This window comes from Azolla caroliniana, unplaced genomic scaffold (assembly GCF_043228905.1).
Source record: "Azolla caroliniana isolate FFs.n. ecotype wild unplaced genomic scaffold, voAzoCaro1.0.p SCAF_12, whole genome shotgun sequence".
NCBI lineage: Eukaryota > Viridiplantae > Streptophyta > Polypodiopsida > Salviniales > Salviniaceae > Azolla > Azolla caroliniana.
Genome location: NW_028230447.1, coordinates 8,644,151 through 8,662,532, shown reverse-complemented (window position 1 = coordinate 8,662,532; position 18,382 = coordinate 8,644,151). Strand labels below are relative to the sequence as shown.

At 38.0% G+C, this 18,382-nt stretch overlaps 2 protein-coding genes across 2 annotated transcripts; both read right to left on the bottom strand.

Moving 5' to 3' along the window:
- Nucleotides 1-7,450: 7,450 nt before the first annotated feature.
- LOC147857034 (11S globulin seed storage protein Ana o 2.0101-like) lies at nucleotides 7,451-10,304 on the bottom strand. The gene is made up of 6 exons (XM_087328604.1): nucleotides 9,986-10,304; nucleotides 9,344-9,438; nucleotides 8,583-8,770; nucleotides 8,176-8,365; nucleotides 7,838-8,064; nucleotides 7,451-7,689 (listed from the first exon to the last, which is right to left on the bottom strand). The coding sequence occupies exons 1-6, from the start codon at nucleotides 10,302-10,304 to the stop codon at nucleotides 7,530-7,532; spliced, it is 1,179 nt and encodes a 392-aa protein (XP_087184730.1). The 3' UTR covers nucleotides 7,451-7,529.
- A 3,097-nt stretch (nucleotides 10,305-13,401) lies between these two features.
- On the bottom strand, nucleotides 13,402-16,562 carry LOC147857033 (uncharacterized). Its single transcript, XM_087328723.1, has 4 exons — nucleotides 15,742-16,562; nucleotides 15,257-15,392; nucleotides 14,722-14,929; nucleotides 13,402-14,202 (listed from the first exon to the last, which is right to left on the bottom strand). The coding sequence occupies exons 1-4, from the start codon at nucleotides 16,544-16,546 to the stop codon at nucleotides 13,894-13,896; spliced, it is 1,458 nt and encodes a 485-aa protein (XP_087184849.1). The 5' UTR covers nucleotides 16,547-16,562; the 3' UTR covers nucleotides 13,402-13,893.
- Nucleotides 16,563-18,382: the final 1,820 nt, after the last annotated feature.

Genomic DNA, 18,382 nt, shown 5'->3' with positions numbered 1-18,382 from the left:
TCTATTGTTGGAGTGGCATGCTAATTTCAATGTTATGGATGAGGCTAAGAAAATTGGTAATACCATGGTGATATCTATGGTATTCCCTAATATGCCTCGACACTATCCTTTGATGCAAAATATTGGGGAGAAGATTGGCACAATTTTTCCTTCAAAGGCAACCATGGTAGACAAAATCCGAGACTCCCCTAACTAAGATTAGGGTGCATGATGTGGAGGCAAGATTGATAGATGTGGAAGTGGAATATGAGGGTTTACCTGGCCAATGTTTCTATTGTAAAAGAAAGGGCCACATTGCCAAGGAATGTCCAAAGAAGATTAATAGAAATGTAAGGGGGAAGAAGGTTACGAGGCTATTAGATAAGCAAGAGACGATAAGGGTGACAAGATTGAGTACCCTCAATAGGGCTGAGAAGGCGAACACTAGTGCAAATGGCTGGACTCGTGTTTTGGGATGCAAAAATGGCTTGCAACGAGAAGTAAACACAGATACACCTCATGTAGTTTTGAGAAATCATTTTGAAGTGTTGCAAGAAGAGGAGGACCTAGCACAGGATTCAAGGAAAACTATTGTTGAAGAGATGGTAGCATGTACACCCGAGGTCATGTTAAAAAGTGCAACGCTTAGACAAGAATCTACCATGAGCTCCCCTTCCTCCATTGGCAAAAGTGGAAGTATGGGATTGAGAGCAATGAAAGACTAGTTACGTAATGGGAGGTGTCAAGAAAGCTCATCCATCACTCCCGAAATTCAGAAGTTGCAAGTGTTGGGACCAGGAAGTAAGGAGGCAAATGTTAGAGTTCCAATCAAATTTGTTAGGTCAAAAATATTGGAAGGGGAAATGTTGGACGAGGGATATAGGTTTAGTCAGCGAGCTCTCACAAGACTGACTGATTTGTCACATGGGGAAGCTCTAGGGCTAAGGGTTTATATAGTTGTTGCTAAACGAAACAAGTTGTCGGCTATAGGCTTCTCTTTTGATCTAACAGACCTAGAGGTTACAACCAGTAACATGCCACAGATCTCCAACTTTATAGAAGTCAAGGTGCACAAATATTTTCACAGCATGCCTATCACCTGGAATGGAGATAATTGGATGTTGATGTGACTGAATGCTGGAATGATATGTGGGAGTTTTGATAATTCTTGCATTAAAAAACAGATTTTACTATGCCTAGAGGAGACGGTAGACTCCCTCGATGAGGTGTTGCACTTCCATGAGGAGGAAATGGCAGAAGCTACAAGGCAAGATGTTGTTTTAGGATGGGAGAGAATCAAGGCGGGAGGTTGGGCATGGGCTCGTAGGGAGGGACTATGTCCGGCTTGGGAGACTTCACAATTGATCTCATGAAATTAATCACGTGGAACATACAAGGTCTAGGCGGTAGCAAATGTATGTTGGAGAGGAAGAACCTCCACCAAGAGTTCAAATCCCCTAGCTTTAGGGGGATCCTAGACATTTTGATCTTGCAAGAGCACCATTTGAGTGCGAACAGAATCTTGAGTATTGGCAATCCTCTTGCGGGAGATTGGCATACGTTTTGGTCCCCATCGCAAGGTGAGCATGGTAGAAAAGGGGGTGTTTGTACATCTATCAAGAATAATCCAGATATTATTGTTGTGGGCCAAGGCACCATCGTGGAGGGACGTGTCATCTATGTGACTGTTAGATGGCAACAACGCATCATTGGAATAATAAATGTGTACACGCCCAATTCGACAGCGATGCGGGCCCTTTTTTGGAAGCAATTGGCCGATGGCAGATGCATGGATCCTCGCAGGGGATTTTAACATGATTGTGCACACAAAGGACAAGGTGGGGGGCATGCATACGGTGCTGCAAAGGTCAGAGTTAGTTGCATGGGATTTGTTGATGGGCAAAATGGGAGTGAAAGATGCTTGGTATGTACTAAAAAGCCTCAGAGCTCGCTATGCTTCTCAAGAGCAGGCTGCAATGTAAATGGCTATTGTATGTCTCGCATAGACAAAATATACATAAGATCGGAACTAGAAAAATATGGCAGCAATGTTGAAATCATCGCAAGCTCAGCTTACTCTGATCACATGCCGGTTACGATTACACTGGTCAATCAGAGGCGGAAAAAAAGGGATTGCAATTTGAGGATTAGTAGTAAACTTTTTGAGGATGTGGAAGTGGGAAGTAAGATAAGGAGTATATGGGAAAATAATCTAGCTAGTTGTGGTGCATTGGATAATCTTCGAGGAAAGATTATTGAAACTTCAAATTATTTGCATGAAGAGACTAAAAACAGAATTGTGAGGTCTAAGGAAAGAAAGGTGAGATTAAGAAGATCGATGGCGGCTGCCCAAAGAATGCTTCAAAAAATCCCAAGTGCCAATGGTCGAGATCAGGTCTGGAGGTTGCTAAAGAAACACTACAGCGGTTGACTGTGTCAAGAAATAAGAGGGTATTCATGAGTTCAGCAGCTTGGTGGAGTAGGAATGGGGACACGGTGAACCAAAAAAAATTTAAGACGGTAACCTCAATCCTAAATTGATTGAGGAGGATGGTTCACTGTCAGAAGATGTATCGAAGATCATGGAGGTAGTCACATCTCACTATAATGGGCTACTCTCAAATAGTTATAGTCTCCCAGACCAGCCTTCACTGGCAAAATTTGTACTAGAGGGAATGCAACCAAGAATTTCAGAGGTTGCACAAGTTAAGTTGTCAGGGCCACTCTTGGAAGAGGAGATGTCAGACGCTTTGGCAAGTATATGTCGTACGTCTTGTCCAAGTGTCGATGGATTATCAAAAGATTTTTTTGAAAAATTTTGGGAAGTAATTAAAGTTGACTTGGTTGCTAGACTAAATGAGGCATGGGATGATGGGTACCATCCTGAGCATTTTAAAGAGGGATTAATATTTCTAATTCCTAAGGTAAAGGGTATAGTAACGGATGTGAGGCAATGGAGGCCGATTACATTGCTCAACACAATCTATAAGATTTTTGCTAATATTCTGGCGAAGAGGGTCAAACCCCATTTGCATGCGCTAATTAATGTTGGACAAATAGGATTCATGGAAAATAGATGTATAATTGATAATGTGTTGACCTTTTGGGAGGCGATTGCCCTGACAAAGAAAACCAATCAACATATTGCATGTCTCATGCTTGACTTCGAGAAGGCATATGACAGAGTACAGTGGCCTTTTTTAGACAAAGTCATGGAGCGGTTGGGACTACCCTCAAAATGGATATCAACTGTGTTGGCCCTTTACAAAGGAAGCTTGAGTAGGGTGTTGGTATTAGAGCAACAGGGCCCATCAATTCCATTATGCAAGTCTCTCAAGCAGGGGTGCCCGTTGGGCCCCTATCTTTATTTATTTATTTCAGAGGCATTCTCTTTCTTTTTAAATAGACCGGATGTAGGAATTCGGGGATTGGTTGTCCCACATGCTTGCAAGGACTTGTTGGACTCCATGCATGCAAAGGACACTATGCTTTATCTACAAGGTAATGATGCTAATTTACAGCAGGCTGAAAAACAAATTGAGTTGTTTTGTAAAGCATCAGGTGGGAAAATTAATTGGAACAAAAGTAGAGGGTTTTGGGTAAGTCCAAACTCATGGCCACTTTGGCAACCTAATGCTGATTTTCAATGGGTTCCTAATGGAAGGGTTGTTAAATATTTGGGTTTTTGGGTGGGAGTAGAGATTCAGAAAAATCAGCAGCTTGAGCAAGTGAAAGACAAAATCAGAAAAAATCTTCGGTTATGGGGATCAATAAAGCTTTCCCTTGCAGGTAGAGTGGTTGTGGTAAACCACATTTTGTTGGCCACCATGTGGCACCCGTTGGCATGTTGGATGTTAGATAAAGATTGCATCAAAAATATTAAGGTAATGGTGAGAGGGTTCCTTTGGTCAGGTAGAGACCATGAGACGGCATCAGCTAAAGTGGCCTGGAGTTGTTTGATCAAGGCAAAAAATCAAACAACTCCAGGATTTGGATCCGGTTCACCAAAGTAAGGCTTTACTCGGTAAGCTCCTGGTGCGAAGTCTCCAACTTGGACCAGAATTGTGGAAATTGCTTCTTAGAGACAGAACTGAACTCTGGTGTCCGAGGAATGGCGGCCCTTGGAAGGCAAAGAAGTGGTGGTTGTTCAGTCCAGGCCTAAAGTTAAAAGAACCTACTAGCATGGAGGATAGGGTGGCCCGCACCATAATGAGGGCCTGGTCAAGTTTAAGAGAGGGGTTGGTCTTAATGCAGCCAAAAACAATGGAGGAACAACTCTGTCAACCATTGTTTTGGAACCCCGAGATTAGAAATGATGACGGTATGATGCTTGGCCAGAAAAAATACTTTCCATGGGGGCAAATGGTAGGGTACAATGTTAGTTCAGTAAGAGACTGGGAGGAATTCAAAAGGAAAAGAAGGGAGGGTCTGGTTGGTGGTCCTAGGTTTACTGGCAGGCTGGAAAAGGTGACTCGTTTGATAGATAAGGGTGTTGATGGTCTAGCTAGGTTGAATGAAGAAGAGGGGGTCTGGTTTGGGTGGTTTGGGTGGTTTGTAGGTGAGGGCGATGCACAAATTATCCAAGGTAGGTGCCCATCTAATGAGTATCATTTGTGGGGCAACCTAAGTGCTATGGCAGACAATGGCCAGTGGTTGGCAATGCGAGTGGCAGTGTTGGAAGGTAAGAAGTGGCAAGTAAACCCGGACCCAAGGAAGTTGGAATCTGATTGTAAGCTTTGAATAGTTGACAACAAGCCCTTATGTGATTTGGATTGGGATCCACTAGAGGTGTGGTGGCAGAAACCGGGAACAAACAAACCAGAACGGTTTTTCGAGTATACTACTAAGCTAGGAAGGCAAATCATTGGCTCCAAATCGATGGGTGCTACTCTAACTCACAATAGTTGGAAGGATAAAGGCATTTCTGATGACTTGTTGAAGTCATTTTGGAGGAGGCTATGGGCGTTCGATATACCAGAAAAAAATACAGCTTTGGTTGTGGCTTCTTAGTCACAAAGCGGTACCGGTGGGGGAGTGGCTTAGGTGTCGTGGTGGTGAGGCTGGTTGCAAGATTTGAGGACACCCTTTGGAATCAATTCCTCATTGTTTTTGGAATTGCAGAGAGGCTATTAACATTTGGGGTAGAACTCTCAGGATAGTGGCAGCATGTGGCGTGAATGGGAGAGTTGTATGGGGATCCGTACAGGGGCTGAAGTTAACAAGGGAAGGCTAGGCTGAACAGTTAAACCCCCACGGTCATGGATTTATAGTGCAAGGCGGCAAGGTGTTTCAACGGGCTAGAGTTCGACCTGGCACTAACTTAGAATTTTTTGAAGAGATATGGATGATGGTGGCTTGTTTATCGGTCTGGCACATTTGGACCAGGCGTTGTAAGTTTGTTTTTCAACAACAAAATATCCCTAACGGTGAGGTGTTATTAAATATCTGGTTTGAGTTGGTATCTTGGCTGCGGGGACGATATGACTCGATTAAGGGGGAATCTAATGCAGCTGAAAGAACTCAATCAAAGTTCTTATTGAAATGGGGTAGTTCTCCTATGGTGGGCAGATCATCATCAGGGCCTCAATGGAACTACCAAGCAACCCAACGGTTGTTTCCCCCAATGGTTTCCATCAGTGACTAGGTGTTGTAAATATGTATAGATATGGTACAAATTACTAGGTTGGAGTTATTTGGATACTTTTGTTGAAAATGAGGTGGGGACTATGTCCACTTTGGTGGGAAGGCTAGAGTGAGGGTTGATGAGAGGAATTTTTGGTGATCTATGATGTAATTTTTTTGCTAACTAATGCGAAGTAGTGTTTTTTTTTTTTTGGAAAAAAAAAAGATCAATGACCATACCACTCAAGTATAGTAAATCAATTTAATAATATTAATATTGTTTTAATTTTTTGTTGATGCTTCGATATTTCATAGTGACCAAAATCATTCTCGATGTTGATTTGAAATCTTAATTTTTTTTTAAATGATATTGAAAGGTCAAAATGTGAATATTAACAGCGATTGTGATATAAATTGCGGATTAGAAATTCATTGCTACAAGTAACAAGACTAGGCAAGAGCGGAGATCTACAAAGTACATGACTCGATAAATAATGTTTATGTTTGGGATGTCATTGAGAAAGGTGACGATGCAAGGCAACATTAGGTCTTAATGCAAGGATTGAATTATAACCTAGTTGCTTGAGCCAAAGGTATGAGTGAAGAAAATTTATGATGGTAAGGTAATCATTTATAATACATTAACCACATCTATCATTGCACAAATTAAAAAGGGTACCTTAACAACATATGTACGGGATATGCTTGCATAGATGCTTATTGATGTAGCGTAAAAAACAATTATAACATATAAAAATGAAGCAATGTATGAGTGTCTTGACTCTTACATTATATCATAAAAATCAGAAATATTGTGGATGAATTGAAAGTGGTGGTTCACGTCATTAGTGATGATAACTACATAATAATTTGGTTAGAAGGATTACCAAGGAATTATGGTATATTTAAAACTTCTTTGCATGTGTTTGGTTACGGTTGGTATTGCATTGTTTGACCATCAAATTTTGAAGTTACTACAAGAACAAAATCATACAACAACCTTGCACAAGTAACTCTCTTTGTGGATACCCGAGTTCGGCTCGTCCTCAACAGTTGGGGATACAGACAACCCGTAGAACTTCTAAAGGAATGCAGCAACATTTATCCTATCGAATCAGCTACAACCAATTACAGGCCCACGATTACACCTAGACAATACACTTAGATCACTCGTTAAACACATAGGATTACCCCACAAAAAAGAATAATCGATTATGAATACATACAGTTACAACGATACCGACTCTCGATATAATACTCACTCTCTCTCTATACACTTCCCGATCGGCTCCCTTTATTTGGCTTTTTGTGCTCGGCCCCCCGTCTCTTTTCACACCTTGTAAAAACAATTATATTTTTAAAATTCATTACATTTATTTTTAAACAACTTTTCACTTTTAAGCCTAATTTGTATAGGAATAATCTTTAAAAAATTTAAATAATAAAAAATTTTAACATTTCAAATTTTAAATTTTAAATTTTGACCTAAGTTCAAAACCAAAACCGTGGTTTTAACGGTTTGAATTTTTACGTAACAGTTCGATTTAAACGGTTTCGTAGTTCAGTTCAATTCAATTCAAGTTACAAAAATTTTAAACAACAAGGAATTATGTTTAAAAGAAAAGAAAAAGATTATATAAACACAAGTAAGAAAATGCTATTAAAGAACAAGCTTTCAGAAGTAATGATCCAAAGAGCATTTATTTCCACAATATTTACATTTGCCAAAAATGTGCACATGATCCATCATTATGATATGTACAATACTTCATATAATATTTATCTCCACATTTTATGAAGTAGCAAGAAGACCGTATAAAGAAGCACTCTATATAGAAATAAGACTTTTGTTGTAAGTAGCAAGAAGACTCTATAAAGAAGCACTCTATAGAAATAAGACTTTTGTTGTAAGTTTATCCTCCCTTGTTCTATGATGTTGGAGAAGGCGGAAAGATGGATCCATGTTGGTGTCGTGCTCGCGCTATTTTTGAAAGAGCATCCTCCGTAATACAAAAAGATTCAATTAGGACTTCCTTGGGAATCTTTTGAAAGAAAGTGTCACTTCCAACTAGAGTTTGGGAGGATGGTCTACAAAAAATTACAAAAAATAAAAGTTTGAAAATCCTTGAGAAAAACATAGGGCTATCCTAAACCCAAATAGAAAAACAAGGTTTTTCTATAAGGAGAATGTGCATGTGCAATGATGGCTAAGAGTATAAAAATCTCAAATTTTTACCTCGAGGATGTCAAGAAAGAGATGAAGGAGAACCCCTCATCACTTGCCAGCTTTATAGAGGGATAAAACCTTGGGATTATGAAAACCGAACCCTCTTGCACATCGAAGCTCACAAAGCTCTCGTTGTTGTTGTCTCCAGAAGTTGCAACCTCAACTTTGCCACGACCATCAATCACATATACCATCTGGTGAGCATCTGTGAAGAATGATGGACCCTCCGTAGCATTCTACATTAAGTGTTATAGTGATTCAAAATGAACAAACAAAGATGAAGATGGGAGGAATGCCACAATCAATAAAGAATCGTCATCTCAAAATCAAGTATATGAACTGCTCACCTTTTCCAAGACAATCTTCATTACACTCATTTTGACTTGCTCGATTGCACGTAGCTCATCCTGATTTACTAACTTCATCCAACCTCCATGTTCAACATAAAAATCAGGGTACTCCTTGTCTAAGTTGTATCTTAACTCTGACAAAATATCATTGTCTTCCTCTCCATTCGAGAAAAAGTTACGTTCCATTCTATATTGAACCAAGAAAAAAGCCATCTTAATAAGTGAAATGTAACACTTTCCTGTAACACTTTCGACTATGTGCCCCTTGTAAGTCAAAAAAGAAAGATCCTATGAATTATATTTGTGGGACGAATTATATGCAAAAACTTATAGTTGACCTGCTATATAAATATGCCTTCCATTATTGTAAAACTCTAAAAAACATGACCAAGAGAAGTTAATACCGCGGAATTCTCAACTCGGGGAAAATGATCCTTTTTGGGGACTTGATTATAGCGGTTCCATTCTGGCTAGACTTCAACAAGGATATTGTTCCTTCATCAACACCCCATGCAGCGGCTAGGGTGTCATTAGGGAAGCCATGTAGAATCCCCCCAAAACGATCCACCCTTGCTCCAACTAGTGCAAATTGCTAAGGATGTAACAAGAACCCAAACCAGTGAGAAATGCTCCTAGGACCAGATTATAGCATCATACAAAGAACCCAAAACACACTTCTAAATGTAGAATGTACGCAAAAACCAAGCTTTCACTATACATTTATTTAAGCTAACATAAAATTTAATTAGAGAAGGCAATTTATTATGAGATTCCTATATGTTAATTTGAAGGTTTATCTTATTCTTTACATGCATAGTTGATCAATATTCTTGAAGTTTTTGGAATAAAGATCTTGGTAGGAATTGTATGCCATTGTATGATAAATGTTTGCACAATTGAGTTATTCATTACATGCATAGTTGCATAAAGGTTCTATGTAGATTTTTCAATAAAGATCTTAGTTGGAATTGTATACCATTGTATGATAAATGTGTGTGCACAATTGAGAATTCAACTTATTGAATTATAATTAATCTTTACTAGCTTCAAGAATTAGGAACGACTTATTAATTGCCTGATAAATTCCGGGTGACATTGCTCGTGCGGTATCCGACGCTGAGAAGATCCGATGTCTACCAAATCCATCGTTGTACCACCAAAAAACCACTCCTTTAGGTATCACAATAACATCACCCCTCTCCACTCGCCTTATCAACATGCGATCTGATCCCGGATTTACAATACCAACTTTCCCACTCCCTACTCAAATAGATTACATCATGTGATCAATACATGTAACAACTTTGCCTCTCCCTACCCAAACAAATTACATCATGTGACCAAAATACATGTGAGTGACGATAAGACTCATAATTCATAACATATGAGGAGTCAACCTAATGGTTTGACCAAAACCACAAGGTTTTTCCATAATTCCCCAAATGCCTCTACACTTTTCCTTATTCCACCCAATTAAAAAAGGTCCACAAAGAGGAATGGATTGAATCCAACCATTTAATTTCTCTTTAAAAGGGCATCAACAAGAAATAATGAGAACTTTAAAAAACGGAGTATTGGGTCCACAAAGAGGAATGGATTGAATCCAACCATATAATTTCTCTTTAAAAGGGCATCAACAAGAAATAATGAGAACTTTAAAAAACGGAGTATTGGGTCCACAAAGAGGAATGGATTGAATCCAACCATATAATTTCTCTTTAAAGGGCACCAACAAGAAACAATGAAAACTTTTAAAAAAGGAGCAAATTGGTATTTTTCAATAAAATGGATCTACATGTAGCGTTACCTTGTAAGACATAGGAGATAGCATTAGAATCTGAGTATTGGGGTAGCATGAGGCCATCTTCCTCTAAGATGGTTTCTGACACTTCCACCATCATGCATGGTCTTTGTTTCTCTACATTTGCACCCACACATTCATCCCTCCACCATACCCTCACCACCCCACCTTCAAACCCAACCTCTTCCTTTGGCTTTGATAGGGGCCCAATAACAACCTTCTCTTCTTCACCTCCTCCACCTTGCTCTTCTTGCAATTCCACGTTGGTACATGAATAAGAGTTGAAGAACAACAACCACAACAACAACAAAAGAGAGTACGCCATTGAAGTGCCCATTAGTTGGACCTGTTTTGTTGTATGTGTTTGATGGTAAAGACCACGAGAGAAGGGTGATCCAAAACTTCGTACTACTTTCTCATCCAGAGAGAGGTGTTAAAAGTATATTGAATTTTTCTTTTATACATTTTAACTCTAAACCCCACGCCCTCTTCCACAAAAGCCACTAGCATGCATGCATATATGCATGCATGGATAACATGACACATCATCCCTTCTTGGAATGTATGCTTTTCGGTACCTTGTAATTTGATTTTGAATTGATAAAATCTTGTCTTTCCATAAATACAGCACATTAAAAGGTATACTACTCTAGGAACTTAAACGAAAATCCTTTTGTTATTTTTAGAGTACTTGATGTGCATAGTTTTAGAAAGACCTTAAAAACCACCATTTCATAATTTAGCTTGTATTAGGTACGACTCACAAGTAGAGCTTAATATCTTTTATGTTGCTGATCTAGAGTGACGAGGTTTACGACTATTTTCTTACTCTCACTACTTCTATACATGAGCATTACGGCAGTCATAACTTCTTAACTGCAAGTGCAACGTCTTAATGGTCAAAAGCTAAGACATGTAGAAAGAGCACAACCATCGACTTTCACTACATCTGATCAAGTATCAAACATCTTGATGTTTTATTTTTATTTTTCCAAAAACAAACATCTTGATTGTAAAAATCGAGTACCACATGGTTCACTAAATGTTACTTTAGCACAAAAATAGTTTATGACTTTTGAGAAGACATTTGCATCAACATTTATCGAAAAAAATATTACTCAAAGTATAGAGGTCTATGATGGGATCTTTAAGTTTGGAATAATTGACAAAATGTAAGCCACAATTGGCAAATCATTTCACACAAATTCTCTTGAATAAAATAGACAACTAAATTGAAGTAGGTCTATGGAACACAATTTCTAGGCCATCATCAATATATCATGTAAATGACCCCGATTCTATCATTGGCAAAGATGCGAATGTCAAGTAAAAATAGCATTGTATTGGCTTAACTACAAGAACTAGAATTTCCTCATCCTTTTTGTTAACATCGAACTCATGATGAAAAAAATAAATATATAATTAAGGAAAGAAATCGATTAAGGGCAATTTTCCTCCCAACCACCTCCAAGCAGAGGAATTGAGACCAACCTTAAACACCACTGGCATCCCATACAACTGAATATTGTCTAAGATCGTACCTTGGATGCAAACCAACAAAGCGTTACTATTACTGAGAGCCAATTCTTAAGATACTCTTGAGTCTTAAAACCATTAAAATTTTGCCCTTTATGTTGAACACTTTCCTTTGAAAAGGAGTTTGTCAAAATAAATCTTGCATTGTGGTGATATTACAAACTCCTAATTCAACCAACTCATTAGGAAGTTAGGAACATAACTAGTGTGTCGTACCGAGTACACATCCCATTTCAGTTAGAGATCTCTCCTTGCTAACATCGCATGTCGTGGCAGATCACCATAACCTTTCATTTGCAAAACAAGTGCAAGAGCTCATCACACACTCACGAGCTATTGGCACTCGTATACCATTATTTGCAAACTCTTCCTCTCCTCTCTCAAATGGTTCTCTTAACCAAGAAGCTAATTGATAAATGTAAGAGTACACATAACAAGTTAATTACCCTTCAATTAGTTGAGGGACAACACATAACACATACAAAGATATTAGTGTTCGGAATCAAATGAGTACTTAGAGATAATCTCATGTAAAGTGAGAAAGGAAGAGAGAAAAGCTCTACCTTAAACCCCAAACTCCTTGATGTTCGTTCCCATCGAGTGTTTATACGGGTCATACCTTGGGTTATGAAAGGATCATACGTGCTTACCTAACAAGAGTTATAGCCACACCGACATAGTCTTGACATAATTCAAACCCTCCCACTAATAAGAAGGTAGCTAGACTTCTTATATAGGCAGAATGCTCAGACCCTCATGTGTTCATATCACACACTTGACTACATCACGTGAAGTAGTCAAGTGATAACACACGTAATAGTTATCTCATATTGCAGGTTGTAATCCAAAAAGAACAAAGGTATTGACATGCTCATCATAACATAAGGAAAAATTGTCTCATGATCAATTATGTATATGCACGTAATATTGCCATGCTAAAAGAAAAAACGATGTACATTCATTGTGGAATCTTTGTAACATTTGCATGACATGTTATGGAGGTAAAGTTTTAAGATTGGGAGCTATTTTTAACTCAACCTTTTGTCAATATTATTAAGTTAAGAACAACATCGTCCTTGCCATATCCTAGATCAAAGTTCTTTGATCAGCTTCAATGTGAACCGTCATGGTGAGCTCTCATGAACTATACACATAAATATATTCTGACTTTGACTCTGCGTATGAATATGACTTTTGGGGTGAATATCACGCAATTCATTGGTTTCCAATCAATAATGCAGGTGGGCCAACTCTGCCTTCATTCCCATTTAATATAAAGTTCGGAGGTCATTTAGTACAACTATTTCATCCATTGATTACATTTTGTTATATTGTTCTTCCAATGTCTAAATAACAGTTACATGAAAATGTGCATTAATTTCTTTCTACAATTTCACACTCATATTTTCTATATTTCTTTCATTGAATTTTGGCTCAGATGTTTATTCACTTTGGATGTGAATGTGGAAAATTTATAGTCACTTGAGTTTCAGTTACCCAAGTATTAGCACTACATCAAATGTAAATGTGTCATCTATGGGCAAATTTCTACTACTCACTTAGGGTTTAGTTCCCCAATTGAAATTTGACACTAATTACCCATATATAGACAGACACAAATGCTTGTTTGGAGTTATTTCAATTTCATTTAATCGCCAGGGTCATCATATCGAGAAGAAACGTCAAGAATGAATGCATTAAAAACCACCAATAATGAATGCATTGAATGTATCAAAATAGTTTTTTTCTTTACACATGGTTCATGGTATTCCCCATCACACCTCAAAAAAAACAGAAGTAGATTGATTTTACCATGGAAGCTTCTCACTCTTGTTGCATCACACTTTTTGTAATCCATCTTATAAAAAGCAAAAGTAGATACAACGTAAAAAAGGAATCGTTTTATATGATGAAAGTAAATGAACAGATCGACAAGAACTTATATGAAAAAGCTAGTACCACAGGATGCATAATTTGTATGATTGAGTGTGACCCACAATTTCCTGTCATGTTTATTACATATGGAAAAACAAAGAAACAAACCCATTTGTATACTGACCCACCCTTATCCTCAATTTTTTTTGGTCTCATTGATCTAAACCAGAAGAAGATGGATGTCGCTCCCAAATCAAAAGCAACTTGTATATTGAGATTTTTTGTATCGTGAAGTCTTTCTTTTGGCTCTAGAAATGGAAACAGAAAAGAGCAAGATACTGGAGATTATACATACGATACAGCTTTTCTCTGATGATTGATTTTCTTCCTTGTCTCATTTACTACTTATTTGTCTCATTTCATAACCATGAAGATGATGATGTCTCTCTAAAACAAAACAAAAAGAGCAGGAAAAAGCAAGTCTTTCTTCTTCTCTGGGTTTCTTAGTTTCTGATAGCTGATTCTGCAGCAAGGAGGTCAGCAGAGTGTTTAAGGACGTCTAAAATCTGCTCCCTGGAGTAGAGGGGAGATGGGTAAATGAAAGACAGAACAAACTCTGGGCCTTCATACACTGTCTCACCCAAGCAAAAGCAAGGGCCCACAAAATGCATGGAAGAGAAAGGACCCACTGTTCCAACCAAATCTAGATTTTCCACTCCCTTCCATTTAGCTTCCATTGGTGGATCCACAAACAATGTGAATAATGTCGTCCTCATTGATGAGGATGGTGTCAATGACGGATGTTTCATCACCTGCCCAAATCACATCATTGCAATTTCCTTTTATTTTCAGAACGAAATATAATCAAATTAATGACACCAATTAATATTTTCTTTGGGTCAGTCAGTATTCACAATATTGTGACCTATTTCTCTATATAAAGATAGATATATATAGGCGAATATTTAAGTGTTTGTTTCTATTAACTTTGATATTTGTCGGCTTTCCATTGACAATATCTCAATATTTGAAAGCTTTAATGACAACATATCTCAGTATTTGAAGGTCTGGGGTTTTTCTTAATTATACATACATATCTCAATATGCAAAGGCTTTAATGAAAAGATATCTCAATATTTAAAAGTAGGGGGTTTTTTAATATTTGAAACAGGATTTATTCGCAGATATCTCAAAATATTTGATGCATTTTCGAATAATCCAAGCTAGAGATTTAATGGTGCTTATTTTAAGCAGAAAATTTGCATTAAACAACACAAACAAACGCGTCACAATTAACAAATATGCATACAGCATTATTGAGTAAGCAATACCTGAGAGAAAAGCATTGAAAGGACCGACATTTCAGAGAACTGTTTGGATTTAGCAATATCTTTTTGAATCGATGAATTGATGTTACGAGCAAATTCCCAGAAGGCAACCCCATCCTTCACTTTCTCATTCTGAGGGATTCCCAAGGAATAGTTCCCTAACACAGACTCACCTAGCTTGGGCTCTAATTCGCTCCTGCAGTCAATAACACTGCCCAGAAACAAAAACAAATTTTCATAAAGCAAGTATACATATCATTTCAAAGTTGTTTCTCTAGTTTGGGAATAAAAGAAACCAGACACTAAACTTGGAAGCCAAAGAGAACTCAAATATTGATAAGTACTCTAAATTTATCTCAACATAACTATGGATGTCAAATCCAAGCATTACAGTATAAAGGCGAAAGAAAACAAAAACATTAAAACAAAGAAACTCTCAAATCCTTCAAAAGGTCAACACTAAAAGGAAAAACTCTCGAAACCTTTAATATAATGCAGCATTAACAATGTACATATTGTATGTAGACAATGAGCATACCATGTGTATGAGAACTCATCTTGCTTCTTCTCTTTGAGTTCCTTCAAGGAAGCAACGGTTCTTAAGAAGGCTGCGGACAGAGCTGCTGCAGGTATAACGCCATGTTCTTTGCAAGCATCAAAAAGAGAAGTAGTAGCTGTGTGTTTCCAGACACAAGGCAAACTTCCTTTTAGTTCCTTGACAATAGAATGTTCATGTACATATAAACATAACCAAATTATGTCTCTTTTGAAGACAAAGATGTTAGCATACCATCAAACTTGAACAATCTTTTGATTTAAGCATATATGAACAAATTAGCCTTGCGAGGATATTAATCTAGCATATTGAGTGTGGTAGTATTGAAAGACTATTTGCTAATGTATCAAGAAACAATGCATAAACTTATTTGAAGATGCAACCGTATGTTCTTTGCAATGTATAACTGGTTAATCATGTTGATGTTTTATGTGAAGTTAATATCTAGGAATCAATCAATTACTCACCATTTTTACCAAGGTTGAGGCTTACAACGTTGGATTCAAAAGAGGCTTTGTTGGAAGCAGAGAAACTAGGTTGAAACGGAAGCAAAGAATATTTCTTTGCATTCACAGCATACCCAACGGCATCAATACCTTTCTGTAGAAATCCTTTGGAAGCTTTTCCTTTGGGTACAAAATCTTCCAGAGGAGATAAAATAGAATCCTCCTTAGTACCTTCTTTCTTCGAACTCGAAAGTGTTCCTTCCACGGTGCTACTCAAAGTAGACAAAAACTCTTGTGCAATCACCGAAGAAGAATGTCGATCAAGAACTCCACTATGGAATTTAAGAGCAACTATGGTCTGACTTCTCGCATTATTAGGATAAAAAATAACATGGAAGACACAGACGGGAGGAGCAGGTTTCCCATCAGCATTCAAGAAATTCAAATTCATTTCCTCATTAATGACCTTATCCAAAGCAAGACTACCTTGTTTATCACTGTGGTCTTTCGGAAATACAACAATTCCTACATGACCTTCGCCGGAGACAGAAGGCCATGTCCTCTCTGAAACATAAGAAGCCGATGCAGAATAGGAATCAGAGACTTGCATAGAAAGCTTAGACTTTGCATTTTCAACAATCTGAGATCGTAGCAAAGGATGAGAATCAAGAAGATTCTCGACTGATGAAATAATGTGCTTTCCATCGATCAATCGATTGAGAAGGGCTCCGAATACAGCTATACCAGTGCCTCCTGAAGTACTTCGAGTCCAGTTTTCTTCAACTGAGCCAAGGTTTCTGGTGAAGGATGAAAGGGTAGGATCCATAGCTACTAGTATTGAACTGTTTCAACCGCAATGAAAGGAGGAAAAAAATATATCAATAAAACTATACCATAGGTTGTATTGAAAGGTGGTGGCGGTAAGACTTAACGAATTGTTACTTATTTGCAGAAATAAAGTCCTTTACAAGATCATTTCTTTGCATAAATGAAGCAAGCATTACACTAACTTCTTTCTTCGCATAAATGAAGTTTTTTAACTAAATAATTTCTTTGCCTAACATGAAGCAAGTATATCACTATTTTCTTTTTTTACATAAATGAACTAGTTTACTGGCTCTTGAGAAGTAATTATAATACCAGCTCCTTTCTTTCTGCATAAATTTATGTCTTTTACGAGCACATTTCATTTTGCACAAAACAGAATTATTATACTAGGTCAATTTCGTTCTGCATAATTGAAGAGATTTTGACGAGCTCATTTACTTTCTACGCATTAGAAGTACTTTAGATTCCTTCTTGGACTCTTCCTTTGAATAAATTTAAATCATTACCTAGACTATTTCCTTGCATGACTTTAGAAGTCTTATCTCCTGGACTGGCTTCGTGCTTTCCATAATTAACAGTCTTTTACTATCTTTCTTCTTTCTTGGCTTAATTGAACGATTTCCTAGACAGCGGACCTTTTACTTTAAGTCTTCTACTGTCTTCAAGCAGAATTGAAAGTCGTTTACTATCCATCTTTCTGTGCATGAATGTAATAGAGGTGCGAAACTTAGTCTAAAACAGTTCAAAGAGTGCTTCGTGGCCATTGTAAAATAAATGTATGCCAGCCTGATGCAGGTGCTCAAATCTTCTTACAGTCTAGATCCAAGCTTTCATGGAGAGATACATGAAAGTAAAGGAACCATCAAATTTACGGGGGGGGGGGGGGGGGGGACAAAGAACTAATTAGAAACAAATGCAGATTCGAAAAACACTACAACGAGGATGAAACCATCTTACATGGACGGAATGCATTTAAGTTTCCTAAAGCATTTAAGGCCATGAGATTTGATAGATGGACTAATGCAGTAACAGCTGAGTTTATCAAAAAGCAAGCTAGTTGAACCTACAGTTGGCCACGAGATGAAAGACGAAGGAAATGGCGCAACAGTAATCAACAACAGGAAATGAATGAGTTGCTGGGAGAGGGAGTGTGGAAAAGCTGTGGATAGGCAGAAGCAACGGAGGAAGAATTGGGAAAGAGAACAACCCACATTAAACCGAAGAACGACTTGAATTACCAAAGTCTGAATCTGAGAAAAACCAAAACAAACTAATAACGGCGAGATTGAGAGGAACGGCAGACACAGAGAGAGACACAGAGAGAGAGAGAGAGAGAGAGAGAGAGAGAGAGAGAGAGGTGTACATACATTACCTGAGAGGAGATGGCGAATGGCGAATGGCGAATGGCGGATCTGAGCAGAGAAAGAGAGAGGAGTGTAAGGACTGACGAAGGGATTGGAAGATTTGGAAGATATATATATATACATATATGGAAGGGAAGGACACACAGGAACAAGAGAGAGAGAGAGAGAGAGAGAGAGAGAGAGAGAGAGAGAGAGAGCATTTAATGGAGACGAGGAAGCAGGCAGGCACCACCACCACCTAACACACAGAGAGAGAAGAGAGAGAGAGAGAGATCACACACACACACACACACACACACACAGATAAAGAAAGAAACAGAGAGAAACAGACATTCCGCCAATTCCACTTCTCAATACATATGTATGTGCATACCATACAATACATGCTTTACATACATGCTATACATACATACATACATACATACATATGTATCTATCTATGTACATGCTGAATTGAATGCATACATACA

Coding starts and splice junctions, on each gene's coding strand:
- LOC147857034 (XM_087328604.1), bottom strand. CDS start 10,304: ATGGCGTACTCTCTTTTGTTGTTGTTGTGGTTGTTGTTCTTCAACTCT. Junction 9,439..9,985: donor TATCTCCTATGTCTTACAAG/GTAACGCTACAT, acceptor CTATTTGAGTAG/GGAGTGGGAAAGTTGGTATT. Junction 7,690..7,837: donor TCTTTCTTGACATCCTCGAG/GTAAAAATTTGA, acceptor AATTTTTTGTAG/ACCATCCTCCCAAACTCTAG.
- LOC147857033 (XM_087328723.1), bottom strand. CDS start 16,546: ATGGATCCTACCCTTTCATCCTTCACCAGAAACCTTGGCTCAGTTGAA. Junction 14,930..15,256: donor GATGAGTTCTCATACACATG/GTATGCTCATTG, acceptor GTTTCTGGGCAG/TGTTATTGACTGCAGGAGCG. Junction 14,203..14,721: donor TTTCAATGCTTTTCTCTCAG/GTATTGCTTACT, acceptor TGATTTGGGCAG/GTGATGAAACATCCGTCATT.